The 15,153-nt window shown below is 49.5% G+C and overlaps 4 protein-coding genes across 4 annotated transcripts; 2 read left to right on the top strand and 2 right to left on the bottom strand.

Annotated features, from left to right (window-relative positions):
• Nucleotides 1-196: 196 nt before the first annotated feature.
• On the top strand, nt 197-2,988 carry P175DRAFT_0441195 (condensin subunit BRN1; the record flags this gene model as incomplete). Its single annotated transcript, XM_040894064.1, has 3 exons — nt 197-264; nt 331-910; nt 985-2,988. The coding sequence occupies 3 exons, from the start codon at nt 197-199 to the stop codon at nt 2,986-2,988; spliced, it is 2,652 nt and encodes an 883-aa protein (XP_040750567.1).
• A 985-nt stretch (nt 2,989-3,973) lies between these two features.
• Nucleotides 3,974-5,568, bottom strand: P175DRAFT_0533594 (uncharacterized protein; the record flags this gene model as incomplete). The annotated part of the gene is made up of 3 exons (XM_040900074.1): nt 3,974-4,507; nt 4,580-5,047; nt 5,113-5,568. The coding sequence occupies 3 exons, from the start codon at nt 5,566-5,568 to the stop codon at nt 3,974-3,976; spliced, it is 1,458 nt and encodes a 485-aa protein (XP_040750566.1).
• A 5,507-nt stretch (nt 5,569-11,075) lies between these two features.
• On the top strand, nt 11,076-13,085 carry P175DRAFT_0494323 (C2H2 zinc finger protein; the record flags this gene model as incomplete). The annotated part of the gene is made up of 1 exon (XM_040896011.1): nt 11,076-13,085. The coding sequence occupies one exon, from the start codon at nt 11,076-11,078 to the stop codon at nt 13,083-13,085; it is 2,010 nt and encodes a 669-aa protein (XP_040750565.1).
• A 639-nt stretch (nt 13,086-13,724) lies between these two features.
• On the bottom strand, nt 13,725-15,023 carry P175DRAFT_0289669 (SRPBCC family protein). The gene is made up of 2 exons (XM_040892778.1): nt 14,301-15,023; nt 13,725-14,207 (listed from the first exon to the last, which is right to left on the bottom strand). The coding sequence occupies exons 1-2, from the start codon at nt 14,773-14,775 to the stop codon at nt 13,789-13,791; spliced, it is 894 nt and encodes a 297-aa protein (XP_040750564.1). The 5' UTR covers nt 14,776-15,023; the 3' UTR covers nt 13,725-13,788.
• Between the last annotated feature and the right edge of the window lie 130 nt (nt 15,024-15,153).

Raw genomic sequence — 15,153 nt, 5'->3', positions numbered from 1 at the left:
CTCAACGTCCAGCAGCCAACTATACCATCCCCAAAGACATGGTTTTCCATCGTTACCTTCGCTGATTAGTCGATCACGGTTCTCTCCTCTCTCTTAGCTGGCGCTGTTTCAACCCCAACCTCGCTCTGGGGACGCTGTTTGTGCGCATTTCAACCACCCCTTACTCTTGTTGCTGGGGGAAAATCAACCATCCACCATGCCCCGCGTCTCGAAACACCGCCGTTCCAACGGCGCCTCCACCCCCCATAAGAATTCACCGTTAAAGTAGGGCCCTTCTTTTGTGATAGATATGTAATGTTAACTGAAAGTGGTGCTGATGGAGTGGACCAGGATCCCCCTCAACGATGATATGGGAGAGAAGGCGGCCCGTATGGAGGCCCGTCAAGCCCGACATGACCGCCAGATGGATCAGATCAAGGCCGCCGTGAAGACGCCTATGCCGCCTCGAAGATACAGTGCCTTTGACCGGGCAGGGAGCATGAGTCCAGCGACACCACGGGGCTCGGGTCATCGCCACCGTGAAAGCGACGCTGATGGTCTCCGCGGCGTGACCCCGATGAAACGGGTGCCTATCCTGGCAAATTTTGAGGAATGGATGAAGATGGCTACTGACAACAAAATTAACGCGAATAATTCCTGGAACTTTGCTCTGATTGACTATTTCCATGATATGTCTCTTCTGAAGGAAGGAGACGGTGTGAATTTCCAAAAAGCCAGTTGTACGCTGGACGGATGTGTGAAGATTTATACAAGCAGAGTCGACAGTGTTGCAACTGAGACAGGCAAACTTTTGAGTGGTCTGGCCGATAGCCGGGATAGGAAAACGCGCGAAACCGAAGCTGAGGGTGAAGGTGGCGAGGAGGATGAGGAGGATGGTGAGGGAGGGACGAGCAGGAGGTCGCGACGAAAGGTATGGTTCCCGTTGTGGTGGGTAGCTTGGATGAAGATTTTGAGATGGCTAACCAGAGACTGCCTTATCTTCAGCGCTCACATGAGGCCACACTTGCACCCTCTTTTGCCTCCCTACAGTTGAAAAAGTTCGAACTCGAGTTTTCCGTCGACCCGCTCTTCAAAAAAGCATCCGCAGATTTCGATGAGGGTGGTGCCAAAGGCCTGCTCCTCAACCATCTATCGATCGATAGCCATGGACGTATTGTTTTCGACAGCAGTGATGATGCCACCGAGGAATCTTCGAAGGACGCAGATGATGCTAGGCAGGATTCAGAGGAGCCTGAGCGATCGGGTTCTTCTACACCCCAGCCCCCGCCTGCGAAGCAGGCCCGTACAGATATATTCGAAGATGATATGGAAATTGATATCACTCCACTAGCGAGTCAATTCTTTCCGGACCTGGAGCGCCTTGACGCGCAAGATATCTGCCCTTCGCTTAAAAACTTCGACTTGGGAGACCCAAGCGGCTCCTTGGATATCCCTCTTTTGAAAGCACCCGAAGAATGGCGACATGACAAGGCGCATGAGGGCGGGCATCCCTCGAACGAGACATCTGGCATCATGCTTGATGATGATAACGCTGTCGGGTTTGACGATGATGATGATGCTAGCTTGACTGGCTTTGATCTCAGCGGGGACACTGGGTTTGGTGATGGTGGCGAGGCATGGGCCCGTGAAGCAGCCTTGGAGCCGATGCTCAAAGTACATCGTGTGGATTTAGAAGGCGACGAGAAGGGAGATGAAATGGACCTTGATAATGATGATGCATACGCCATATCCCTGAACCATCAACCGAGCAACCGGGACCATGAAAACATCCTCAGCTATTTCGATAATGCACTGCAGAAGAACTGGGCTGGTCCCGAACACTGGAAGATCCGCAGGATCAAGGAGAGCACCGCCGCAACTGCCGCAAACGCAGGACCAAAACCCCGCAAGGAGAAAGAGCCATTTGAGATCGATTTCAGTGCGCCTTTGGATCCAGCTGTGGCTGAACTAGTCTACACTCCGGCAAGCTCCAACTCCACGATATCCCTCCCCAAGACCCAATGGAAGACGAAGGGTCGCAATCTCCTTCCAGATGATAAGCACTTCAACTCGCGGCAACTGCTGCGCCTTTTCCTCAAACCAAAGGCCAGAATGGGCTCTAGAAAATTGATTGGCCCACGCAGTTTCAATCAACGGCGACAAGAGCAAACTTCGGGCAATGGAGAGATGGATGAAGCATTCTGGGCCAACCATAAAACTGAAGAGAATCCTGCTGGCGATGAAGATGCTGTTGCTGGAGCATACGATGCCAACTTCTTCGCGGACGACGATGGTCTAGCCTTCCCGAACGGCATCGGCTTAGACGACGACGACGACAATCTTCCATTTGCCGATGCCAGAGAGATGTTGTCTCCCGCCGCTGATGGCCGCCCAGGTACATCAGTGGGAGAATCCGGTGGAGCTTCAGGACTAGCTGCCCTCCTGAACATGGTGGGCGCGACTCCTGGTGGTTCAAGCCTCCAGTCCGGTGCCGGAGGATTTGGATCGCAATTAGTCACGCAAGGTGGTCGACGAGCACGTCCCGACTATGTTGCCTATGCTCGCGTCGCCAAGAAGGTTGATGTTCGCCGACTCAAACAGGAAATGTGGAAGGGCATGGGTGACAGGTTGATAGCCTCCATGGACTCTGGCCCCGCAACCAGGACTATGGACAGGATCCCAGACGATGAAGAGATGGAAGATGATGGCCCGCCTACGCCAACACCAATGGATAAAACCGTACCCCTGGGCCCGAACCTAGACAGCCTGAAAGACGATGGCGAACTACGATTCACAGACATTATGAACTCACTCAAGACGGTCTATCCTACGGAAGCTTTGCGTGATATCAGCACGTCCTTTGGCTTCATTTGCCTACTCCATCTGGCCAACGAGCAGGGCCTCGTGCTACAAAATGACGACGGCTCCAATAATCTCGGCCAAGGCACACTGGAGGAGATCTTTGTCCGGAGAGACGCCAACGCCGTCGTTCAAGAGGGTGGCATGTGAGGTTGAGTTCGTGGACCACCCACATAAATTCATGAATGTACAGTCAGTGTCTATGGATAATATCCTTCCTTGCGCGCGTTACGAGATGCTTTACGAGGAATGTTGTGTATGTATGTATGGCTTCACCACCCAGTTTTTCATACTCAGATTTATACCGCAGAAGGAGTTTGTTTGCATGGGAGGTCCTATTGGGATTTTTTTTTTTTTTTTTTTTTTGGCTCGGTTCTAGTTTTCTTTCTATACATTTTTAATTCATTTTCCATTACTGTAGAATTATAAACACCTACCTATACCTGATGACTGTACCGAATAGTTGAAAGTTAAATGCATCCAGTGAAGCTTACATCTTTAGCATCGACACATTGACACAACATGAAAATTCATGATATTCATGGTATGTATGTGTGTTAATCCTACTAGTACCCTACTAGTTATTTCTGCTCTGTTCTGACTGACTGACTGAACAAACAAACAAAAACAAATAAAAGAATGGGTTGGGTTGGGCTTGCTCAGTGGTATAAATAAAATAAAACTCAAAAGCTAAACATATAATAAACATAGAGAGAGGATTTGTTTCTCGTTCATCCATCAAATCAATAAAAAAACCAAGTTGGATAAAAGAATATGAAACAAAAAAAGGGGTATTAATTGCAGTAAAAGTTGTTGTACCTCGTAGTTAGTGGTCGTCGGCCCAAATCCAGTCAAGGTCTTGCTTGACTCTAACTCGTACATCAAGAATAGAAAAACAAAAGTTAGATAGACAGATAGACAGGCAGATAGATAGATACGTAACCCTAGCCTCCTAATCAACTCCGGAATAAAAGTGAGTGCGTATCAATCTCATCGAGCCTTGTTTGTGGTTTCATTGATGCCTTTTTCTTTTTTTTTTTTTCTTTCGATTTTGAGTTGGCTTTTGTTTGGGTTCAGAGAGGATATATATACCCCGTATGCGTTAGAGGTGTCTGTGTATGACATCCTCGCGGGCTTACTGGTGGGTTCCCTGGGGAAAGCTCGATGTCATCGGACTAGCATAGGCCCCCGGAATAGGAACGGATTCGTAGGTCTTCTCGCCCGGCGCAGCGCCCATGTGCTCTTGGGAAGGAGTGCGGGAGGGGGCCGGAACGGGAGCTGAGAATTCACCCTGTTCTGTCTTGGGTGTTGCGTGGTGCACACGGATTGGGGGTGCTTGGAGTTGAAAGCTCGGCTGAGGTCTCGTTGGCGATCGAGGAGATGCAAACTGGGTGGGAGTTGCCTCGCCATTCTCGGCCGCGGAGTAAGGGTCTTTGACCATGGTTGTTGATACCCAGGGAGACTTAGGGGTGTATGGGAATCCCGGTGTATTGGGCGCGGATTGTAGTCGTAGCTGTGCCAGGTACAGATCTGATCGAGCCTTGTCTCGGCGATCCATAGATTTAGCGAGTCGACGCTTGCTCCAGAATCGATAGAAAGCAACGGCGTAGATGAGAATGACCAGGACTTCAATCACAACTTCTATAACCGCGCACACCAATCCCCAATCCTGGTAAAAAAAAAAAAAAAAAAAAAAGGTTAGCCCACTGCTGAATGTATCTCAAGTCGGGGGTTGGCTTACTTGAAGACGACATAGGAGGGCGTAGTCGATGTCGTTGCTGTACACCTTCTCTCTCTTATTGTTCTTACAAGACCAACCCCAGATATCCTGGCCATTTCCGATTGTCTTGGCGTTCTGGTAAACCACAACTGCGACAATCCACAAAATTAGACTGAATATGAAGAAGCCAACGGAGAATATGGTGTAATAAGTAGCAACTTTTTCTGCACGCTTGTGGCCGCGTTTTCTCCAAGTCCAGAAGACAACAAGACAGGTCAATAACGACAGGCACGCCACGCCCAACGTCATATACTGCGGCCACGGGTTTGTGTTCGTGGACCACGGAGTCAAGCCGCTGCGCGAGGGCAAACTCCGGGTCGTATGGAAGATTGTCAACGTCGTACACAAAATAGCGAGCACAATTATACTGCAGCCAAAGCTGATGAAACGAAGAAAGATCTTGGCCACTCGGATACGAGTTTTGATGACCTAGCAAGGGGAAGTTTAGTACTAAACCTGAACAGAGCGAAGCACCGTGATTAGGTTTTGCTCACCAAGTCCTTCGCGTTCATTTTTTCTGCTGACTTCTCTTGCTTCTCCAGGTAGAACTCTTCACGGAAAGTCGGGCTAAGAGGGTTCAACGTCCGACCAGGGGTTCCTGGTACCTTCAAAGCGCTTTTCAGCGGCGACGCTGGTGGAACATGGTGGGACGTATCTTGAGCATTGACATAGCCGAAACCAACATCAGAAACATCAGGGGGGGTCTGAGATTGATGCGGAGGATCTGCAAATGGGGATTGGTTACTGTCCTTTGGATCAGTGGGAGAGTGAACCGCAGTTGCTTCCGCGAATCGAGCCGACCGCGGGCTTTTTAACGGTGCAGCCATATCTGGTGAATCCTGAATCGGTAAAGCCATTGCTCCGTGGTTGTGACCACCAACAAACTCCCTTGGGGTAGCGGGTTCGTATGTCTGGGGCGAGCTATCCGCACTCACGGATTGTGGGGACATTGGATTTAGGGCTCAGAGGCAAAAGAAAACAGGTCGTTGCAAAGGATTAGCAAGTTGAAGAGAGCCAGCTCTCAGCCTGTGGAATTTTTTTTCTTTCTTTCTTTCTTTCTGTATTTATTCTTATTTTGGGGTGATCGACCGCAAATTTTCTGCAACGGATATAGAAATGGGCCCGAATGTTCAGAAGAGGAGAAGCATTAGGTCGAGGATGATCACGTCGTGCTATGAATACAGGATAGGTTCCAGTCGAGATGATATCGCCGACTTTGAGGCCTGAACAACTCTTGTCAGTTTAAGCGCTGGGGCGAAGACCTTAGAGACAAACCTCTGTTCGAAAACAACCTTCAAACCACCTTTTTTTGTTTAACTGGCCGATGCTTTGAGTTCTTGGAAACAGAGCGGCGAGTCCTGCGCTGCTTGAACCAAGATATAGACCAGTGGTCAATCCCAGGAAAGGTTGTTGCGTTAGAAGCAAGAGGAGAGACGGAGGAGCAACAGCAAGAGAGCCTGTGAACGGCGTGACCACATCGATTATCTATCAAGGGCGGCAGTCCCGGCCTCCCTAGCAGGTGGAGAGGGGGCATATCGCAAAGCACCTCATCAACCGTGTGAAGAGGCAGCTAAGCGCCCGGGAATATGCAGAGCAACGAAGCCGGAGGAGATCATTGGGGAGAACAGAAATTAGTAGTTGGCCAGGAACATGGGCAGAAGGTAAAGCCAGCAGGAAGAAATGGTTGGGGGACGTTGTGACTGGATGTCGGGCTGGTCACTAGAGGGGAAGCCTGCTCTATCACAGCGGAGATAGCGCAGGTGCGAGTCGTTTAACCTTTCTCTTCTCACGCTTTTCATGCAAGTTTGGTCACTCAGAGAGCGAATGAGAGCGAATGAGAGCCAAAGATCGCGTTGTCTGATGCCCTGGCTTAGCCCAGCCAACCATAGGACGGGCAGAACCGCTGGCCATCAAAGAGGGGTGCTTTAGCAGGATTGCGAGTGATGGCCAGTGAGAGCAGCAGAATACAGGCGCCGGAAATCCAAAGATAGAAATGGGATGAAGTGGAAAGGATATTAATATAGGATGTAAATGAAGGAAAAGAAGAAGGAGAAGATGAAGAAGAAGACATACGGACTCCTCATACTCGGTAGAGGAAAACTGGAAAGAGTCGATTTAACCGTGACGGGAGCGGGTGCTAGCAGCCTTAGGCTCCGTCCCACCAACACTAAGCATCTTCCTGCAGAGTCCTTCACACATCTCTTTGTTTGCGTGCATAGCAATTGGTAGAGTGGTCCAATGGTCTTTAATTTCATGGATAAGGGGACAGAATGGCTCTACAGAGTAAGTGGTGTGATATTAATTGATTATGTTGGGAGGGGTTGTGTCACGGATAAACTGCCCTGTTTATAAATACTTGATTCTTGTCCCTGTACAGAGTAGACCCCCGGGGGATGGGATAATAGGCGTTTGCAAGGCGGTTACCACATGAAGGGGAAGGATGATTTGAGGGGACATCTGTCTCTGAACGGGTATGCGGGATAATTATTGGAGAGGAACATGTATCAATCCAGGCCTTCTGAGCCGGGAGCTCCACGTAGTTACAGCTGCATCAGCAGCGATGTAAGCGGCCCTTGATGTCTGAAATTCCTAAAACATCATTGATCTTCGTTAGGGATTAGACGAGTGGTATGATGTCTGACTTCTATCCTCTCTTCTCAGCCGGAATCCCTGTAAGAAATGAAGATTGGTGAGACTTGGGAAGGTATCTTGTGAAGTACCACACGCACTCTGTAACTAGTTAACTGCTGTGCCGTGTCTAATTAATCATTATCAAAAAAGTAGCAGAAAGTCTTTGTTGATAGAGGAGTAAGGCTTTATAAGCTCTTGTAATCCTAACCGACACCATCACATCACCATAGTGTCTTGGTAGTTGCCAGGGTTTGCTTTCGGCTAGATATCGAAAACGGTTAATCAAGATTCTCACGAGTTCTCTGCGATCACCTTGCCGATAGAAGTCAAATGGTATAGAGCTGTAGAGTGGTAAGTCCTTGACAGCCATTCGATATTTAAGGAACCTTATATGCATGAACTGGATATTTTTGCCCTATTAACATGCACTGGGGTTCCATCAATGCGCATAACAAATTCATTGCAATGGTTCGACTCCGGGTTGCGCGAGTAGGAGACGGCAGCTCAAAGTAACAACATCTTGAGTACCTCATCTCATGTCCGGCTCGTCCAAGACCACTCATTTCACCTGGAACCAGGCAAGTACTAGAGGATTGGTAGCCAGACGATTTTAGTGAGAAATTGATACTTACTAGGGGAGGACAAGTAGGACAGTCTGGAATTCCTCTTCTTGTGCCCCAAGCCCTAATGTGATTCTCTTGTTCTGTAATATTCCCTTGGCCTTGAGCCGCGGAATGTAGAATCGAAAATTCAAATTGAAGCCTAGAATGATCGTGCTTTCTCATTGTATTAGCTGTACGATGGCCATATAATACTTAGTATGGGTATTCTGATTACAATTTCGCTTTGGCCGCGAAGGGATCTGCAGCCCAAAGAGACCTCCCTTCGGCGGATTTGTCCCTTCATTTGCGATAGCACCTGGAAGGCGCTGGAGACGGAGGTATTATTTAGGATTTCTGGAGATACCCACTGCCTCTGCTTCAGTTGCGTTTGTGCGGGTTCACAAAATACTGCCGACTGTGTTTCGAACTCTAGCTAGTATGTTGTGAGTCGTAGGTGAGATGCTCAGAGACATGCCAATCTTATTCAGCTCCGAAATTTCTTTTCAAACACATTGCTGATGACTTTGTCTCTCGCCACATCTGGGTGTCTATCTGCTGGACAATTTCTTAGTTTTCTGCACCAGAATGGAGGCGTCGCTGAAATAGGGTCTGGTGGAGTTGATGGATCATCTGAAGGGCTCCTTTGGTATTATCGTACTGCGATAATTGCTAGATATGGAGGACGATGGGGAGGTTAGCACCAATAGAACCGAGATGTATTGCATGCAGACGGGTAGTAGTCCTCAACAGCCCGAGAAGAAGCGGCGCAGTAGCAATCCGCCAATCACCTGATACCGAGGCCAATTCAGACAAGTTACTCATTTTTCCAGCGCACATGTTCGTTTCCAGCGGCTGCGGGCCATTCAGAATTCAAGGTTCAATCTGGGTGGTATAACAGGGGCAACAATGAGGCGCGCACCCGGCAAATTGGAGGCTGGGAACAACTACTCTGTCCCGAGTAGGTAAATCAGAGTACGGAGTACTCCCAGTGTATGTTGGGCTGTCCACTTGTACTATTTCTAATTCGGAAATAGACTCTATTATCCCTCCATGGATGTAAAGATAGCATAGCATTGATTCGTCCCCTGAGCCGAGAAAACCAGATCTTCTTACAGGAACATTATAATTCCGACATGGGCAGGCGGTCAGCTGGTCACAGCCACTTTCCAAGTTTCCAACAGCCCCACTGGGCGACTCATTATTATAGTAGTATATATGAGTGGCCAACTCTTGACAGCTTCTCCGCGTCAGTCGCCAGCCACGGTTCAGGTTTCAGCACTGAAAAAACACAAACACCGCCTCATTCCTTGTTTTCCCTGGATTTCTTGCTTTTTTCTCCCTCCGGATTTCCTTTTTGGGGCTTTAACTGACTTTACTCCGTAGATTCTCCTAGGAAGATCGACATGCTTTGTTCATCGGTCGTATGGGAGTTTTCTGTACCACTCACCACGCAGGACTAGAGGAATCGAGAGAAATTTGCAAGGCCAATAACACGCCACCAATGTCTATGGTTCAGATCCCATGTTGCGCACTTCCTCGGACAGGAGAGGAGTCATTTCAGGTTTGCTAGAGGGTACATCCAGCCTGTTATGCTCGGGGTTCACCGTGTTTCCCCCCCTCCCCCAACGATCAATTATTCTAGGTACTCCGTACTACGGAGTATTGCCTTCACCAAGACATGTCTGGACAGTTCTGGATTCGAATGGGGCCAAATGTAGATATATCGGACGCAGTTCGGAGCCACCCTTCTGATGCTAATCCACATTTAGAAACCAGGGTCGGTCAGAACCTTTTCACGGAATATGCCTTGTATTAAGAACTGGGATTCTTCGGTTGCTATTATTGTTATCATTAGTCTTTTAATCTGATCTGACATCGAATCTGAAGCGTTCAGTGAATGCAGGACAGAGTACAGTACAGTACATCCCTCCTGCAGGCTGAAGGAAAAGGGGATGTTTTCCTGGTTTTGGGCTATTTTGGGATAGTCGTATTGTCAATTACACCAGCCTGGTCCCTTTTGCCACTAAAACCGTTATAGAGCCGCCTGTATTTCTGTTTTGAACTGTATTGGTCCATTGTTCCAGCCACTTCCTCGTGTTCCTCTCACTCTCTCTCTCTCTCTCTCTCTCTCTCTCTCTCTCTTTCTTTTCTCTCTTTCTCTCTTTACTTTCGCTTCGCCACAACAAAAGAGAGCTCCACGCTTGTTCTTGATGATCTTTTCTCTACATCTCTGTCTTGCACTTCTTTTCTCTCCCGTGCAGTCCCTTCCTTCCCTTCCCTTTTTTTTTTAATCTGCTTTTGGCGTTTTCTCGAGACCAGAAGAAAACCCCCATAATTATCCGACGCAAACCAACCTTACCCACCAAACATTCCACCTCCTACAGTGACGACCGGCAACTTACCTCTCCTGTATCTCTCAGCCTCTCTCTTTCTCTTTCTCTCCCTTTCCCTGCATCGGGTTACCAATCTATACTCAACCCACCGACACCAACTGATATTCATCCTTTTGCGCCTTTCATTCCCTCCTACTGCCTGTGACGATTTCTCGTTTTCTTGCGCGCTGCTTGTCCAACTTCCTGTCCTCAGGCACCAACTCAGCGCTTCATCCTCCGAACCCGAATTTCTTCTTCCACCTCCCCCTTGCCTTATCTCTGTGCTTTATTCTCTTCTCCGTCCCTCATACGTTGACCGCGTGTCAGTGACAGGGAATTGCACATCCATCCCCTGGACCAGCGCTCCTCCGATCATTGTGGGTTGTACCATCCTCTGCAGCCTAGTTAAAAGGCATCATTATTTCGCCGCGCATCCGCCACGATCCTCTCGCAGGCTTTCCACCGATGGATTAATCCACTATAGATCCCGACCAAGTGGATAAAATAAAATATATTTCAATTCAACCAACAAGGCTGACCGCTATTTTTACCCGCCTGCAAGGTCCATCTGGTTTTTTTTTTTGGGACCAGATCGTAAGACTTCGCGAAGGCTGAACCCCCCCCCCCCCCCCCCCGGTCAGCTTGCGCCACACTCGGTTCTAGGTGAGCGCCCCACGCGACAGTGCCTCTCTGATGCATCTCTTCATCCCCTTGTCCTACTAGTATCTTCTTTATTGCATCGTTTTCTCTGTGAATTTGTTGCCCTTTATCTTACTGGATCGCCCTGCTGTTGTGCTCTGAACCTGCGATCATCCTGCATCTCTCCCGAAAAGATTATCCAGTCCCGCTAACATGAGTTCCGTCGAACTAGCTCCTACGTTTTTTCACCACCCGTTTCAGGCCGGTGTGAGTCGTCCATTATCGATGGCTGCGTTGATGCAATCGAATAAGGAGCATATCTCTATCTCAAATCCTTTACCTGGACCATCAAATCTCATTACCTCGAACTCCTCCGAATCTCTCGGGTTCCTGAAACAATCCAAACCCGACCCGAACTTGACTTCTATCGCCAGTGCTGGTCTGAACGTCTCACGATCAAAGGAGTCATTGTCTACAATGTCCACCACTGCACCAAGCGCTGGTGGCTCGACGGAACGACCGCTTGAGCCCCAACGAGAGTCAGAACAGAACAGCTCGCAAGTAGCGAGGGAGGCTCTTGGCGCTAGTGAGAAGCAACAAACCGGCGTTGTCAGTGACTCGCTAGTGATGTCCTCCGATCAAATGCAAGTAGACTCCCATCCCGTCTCGGGAAATGCTCCCGACACCTTCAGCACGGCCGACAACAGTACATCCTTGATGAACACCTCCACCGTTGCGAGTCCCGGCCCAATAGAAGACTCGATCTCCCAGGATGGTGATCGACCCCGCCATCGAGATGACAGCGATCTCCATCAAGACTCGAGCCACAAGGCATTCTCCTACCCTATGCCCACGGGAGGCCTCAACGACCCGCGACGTGGCCTAAGCTTGCCGACTTCTGGTCTTCACAAGGCTGGTCAACGATCACCATCGGCCAAGAAGCATCGTTGCCCATACTGCTCGACAGAATTCACCCGGCATCATAATCTGAAGAGTCATCTGCTTACACATAGCCAAGAAAAGCCATTTGTATGCCAGACCTGTCAATCGCGTTTCCGTAGGCTTCATGACCTCAAGCGACATATGAAACTCCACACCGGTGAACGACCGCACATCTGTCCCAAGTGTGGACGCAGATTTGCCCGTGGCGATGCTCTCGCCCGCCATAACAAAGGCCAGGGCGGTTGCGCTGGACGTAGGGCAAGTATGGGAAGTTATGCGCCGGAGGATGACTATGGTGACGTGGGTGTACCGGGTGCAGAAGATTCTATGGAGGGTCTTGTCTACGCCGAACCGGAGCGCATGGACGAGGAAGAAGAACGCCGGTTTAATGCGCCCAGTATCAAGAAGCATGATATTCCATCAGATTCTCTGGCCCGTTCCAACAGTGTGAGCAGTTACCAACCGCGCCAGCCGAGCACATACCCCCCGATTGCGGCTAGTAGGCCATCCCCCGGTGGGCTTTTCCCTCCCCCAGCAAGCCATGGTGGTTCGAGCGGCTCTCCTTCCCCCATCCCATCATCTGGCAACCTGACCTTCCCGCCTGCTGGCCAGCCTTCCGGCACTGCGGTCTTTGCACCTCCAAACATGACTGAAAGTCCCAGGCCGCTCTCACCAAATGCCCTGTCTTCCCACGCCCTAGGGCACGGCCCGGAAAACAATGTGCAGGTCCACCACCGTCCTCACTCTCCAGGAATGGCGCAGTCATTCACGCAACCCCAATATAACAGGGCAGGTCCCTCTCCAACGTCCCTCTCCAACCCCACCGCGTCGACTTTGGGCCTTCCCCCACCTCAGCCTGGCGCCCCGCAACTTCCCCCGCCGCCAGGTATGGCTTCAGCAGAACCTCGCTTCTCTCTTCACGCTCAGAGCGCGGTACCGCCATCTTCTTCAACGGCCGCGAAACATACCCCGTCACACAGTCACTCCAGCAGCCATGGCGGTCCATTATCCTCCAAAGCCGGCCTAGAAGCAATTTCGGGCAATAATATCCATCCTGCGCTTCCGCATGACCCCACTCTTCATGACCAGCAACGCGATCGAGAGGATAAGCTTTGGGCATACATTCGTTCCGTCCACGACGAATTGAGTGGACTAAGGACCGAGGTAGCTGCCCTCAGAGCCCAAATTGCGTCGGCCACTGTAAATACGCTGGCAGCGCCCAACTCGGCGGTTGCGCCATCTCCAGTTGAGGCAGGAATCGTCGGCTCTGTGCAGCGATGATTTCCTGGGCTTCTACGGGCCAGGGCCCTTGAAACAGCGCCCTTTAAAAAACAGAATTCCCAATTTAATACGCTTTTCCGATGCCACGGCGGATATGTTTCCTTGTGTCATGATTTTGCCTTTCAGATGTGTGTTTTTATTTTTGTTATTATTACCTTGATGCCCTTAATGATGTCAAACCTACTGCTCCCAACGGAGGTCATCATTCTTCATCCTTAAGCCCCCCTTGTCCCTTTTTTTTCTTGAGTTCGTGTTTCTTTTTTACTTGGATTGAAGATCTTTCTCCCAAGCTTTCCTTAAGCTTTTCCCTTTATATTTTGTCTCCTTCCTATACCATCGATACACTTGTGGATATTTGGTCTTTTATCATGTACAGGGGTTTTCTATTCGTTTACATTTTCTTCGTCGCCCCTATTATCATTTCTTTTGGTTCCAACATTATCCCACCGCATGTTCTATACGCCATCAATCAGCATTCTGTTTCCGGGATCACAGGAGCGGGGAGTTTGGTGGGCAAAACTTGGTTTTTTTTTTTTTTTTTTTCTTTCTTTTCTCTTCAGCAGTCCCTTTACTGAAATTGGGGACACGAATGGCTTGACTGGTTTGTTGATACTGGAAGTGTATCAATCTCTCTTCCCTTTTTTTTTTTTTTTTGTTTTCTCTTTAGCATGATACCTAGTTCAATAATCACCATGCGATCAGTCTATGGATTTTGAGATCTTCGCCGTGCCGTCCATGCTAGAAATAAACCAACATCTGCCACCACTGCTTTAGGAACGCCACCCATGGTCCAACTTCGTTGCACCCATTGGGGGATGGCGCCGCCTGCATTGGAGGTGGTTGCCATGACCCATTCGATTCCCGTCGAGGTCAGTCTCACCTGTTCTACACTGGCGTAGGAGGCGAAGATAGTCGATGGCGGTAGGGCCGAGGCGAGTTTTTCGCGTAGAGCAGGAGGCATAGAATCGGGGGAGGTTGCATCAAGCGGAACCTGGATGGTGACGAAGCCGTTGTCGGAGGGAGGAGAAGAAGCAGCAAGCTGATCCGCCGAGATGGAGAGAACCACAAAGGAGCGCGGGGAAATCAAGAGGGTCGGATGAAAGGTATGAGTGATGATATTTACTAGAGAAAAAAAAAAAAAATGTTTACCTCCGAACCATAGACAGATAAGATAGATCAAGATATAGTAGATATAGATATAGACAACCCACTCACACTTACCATGCATCTCAACCCCCTTCCAACCCCCCTCTATCTCCCCCTCAACGGGCCAACCCAGCAATGTCTCGACGGAGGTCACACTCGGCGTATAATCCATCTCATTCTCGGCGTGGGTTTCCCTCAGTCCGGCGCGGAACTCCTCCCACGATGCGGAACCGGGAATCGCTGCATCCTCGTGAATGCTCTTGCGACAGACCCAGAAGTCCCCGGTTTCCGGCACCGTGCGGGACAAGAGCTGGACTGGTGCGGTGGATGGGGCAGAGGCGCGCGGTTTCCGGTGGATGGGTTTGAAGGTTCCCGGTACGGACGCCAGGAGGGTCTGGGCTTCTGTGAGGGTGGTATGGAGGAAGTTTCGAAGGGGGGGACGTAAGGTGGTGGTGGTGGTGGTGGTGTTGTTGTTGCCGAGGGAGGGATGATCGGGGAGGAGGATGAAGGGATGAGGAGAGGAGCGGAGGAGAGAAGTTGGCATTTATTTTCTTTTTTTTTTTTTCCGTGGCCAAAGAGTAGATCTTATTTCTTATGTATTATGTTCTCATGATAATGATGATGATGATGATGATTGGAGTTGCGGTTTTGGGAGTTGGGATGAATAGAGAGAGAGAGAGATCTACTTAGATGAGGGGAGAGCTTCATGACGTACGTCGCAAGGAGGGGACAGTGTCATGTCATGATTTCCTCGCCTGGTTTTTTTTTCTTTCTTTTCTTTCACTTCAGTATTCTTTCTCTGTCCTCATATCATCGTCTCGATTATCAATAATCAATGAATTCTCTTCCCTAATGGACTTCTTCTCTTGTACAGTGTTTACTTGTCTCTCGTTTTAAATCCATTTTTCTTTTCCCTTCTTTT

This window comes from Aspergillus ochraceoroseus (assembly GCF_002846915.1).
Source record: "Aspergillus ochraceoroseus IBT 24754 chromosome Unknown P175scaffold_6, whole genome shotgun sequence".
NCBI lineage: Eukaryota > Fungi > Ascomycota > Eurotiomycetes > Eurotiales > Aspergillaceae > Aspergillus > Aspergillus ochraceoroseus.
Note: the sequence above shows the minus strand (reverse complement) of the source record. Positions and strands in the feature narration are given on the sequence as shown.

What these genes read in the sequence shown, in the direction of transcription:
- P175DRAFT_0289669 (XM_040892778.1), bottom strand. Translation starts at nt 14,775, where the DNA reads ATGCCAACTTCTCTCCTCCGCTCCTCTCCTCATCCCTTCATCCTCCTC. An exon ending in GGTTGAGATGCATGGTAAGT is followed by an intron (nt 14,208 to 14,300) that starts GTGAGTGGGTTG and finishes TTTTTTCTCTAG; the next exon opens with TAAATATCATCACTCATACC.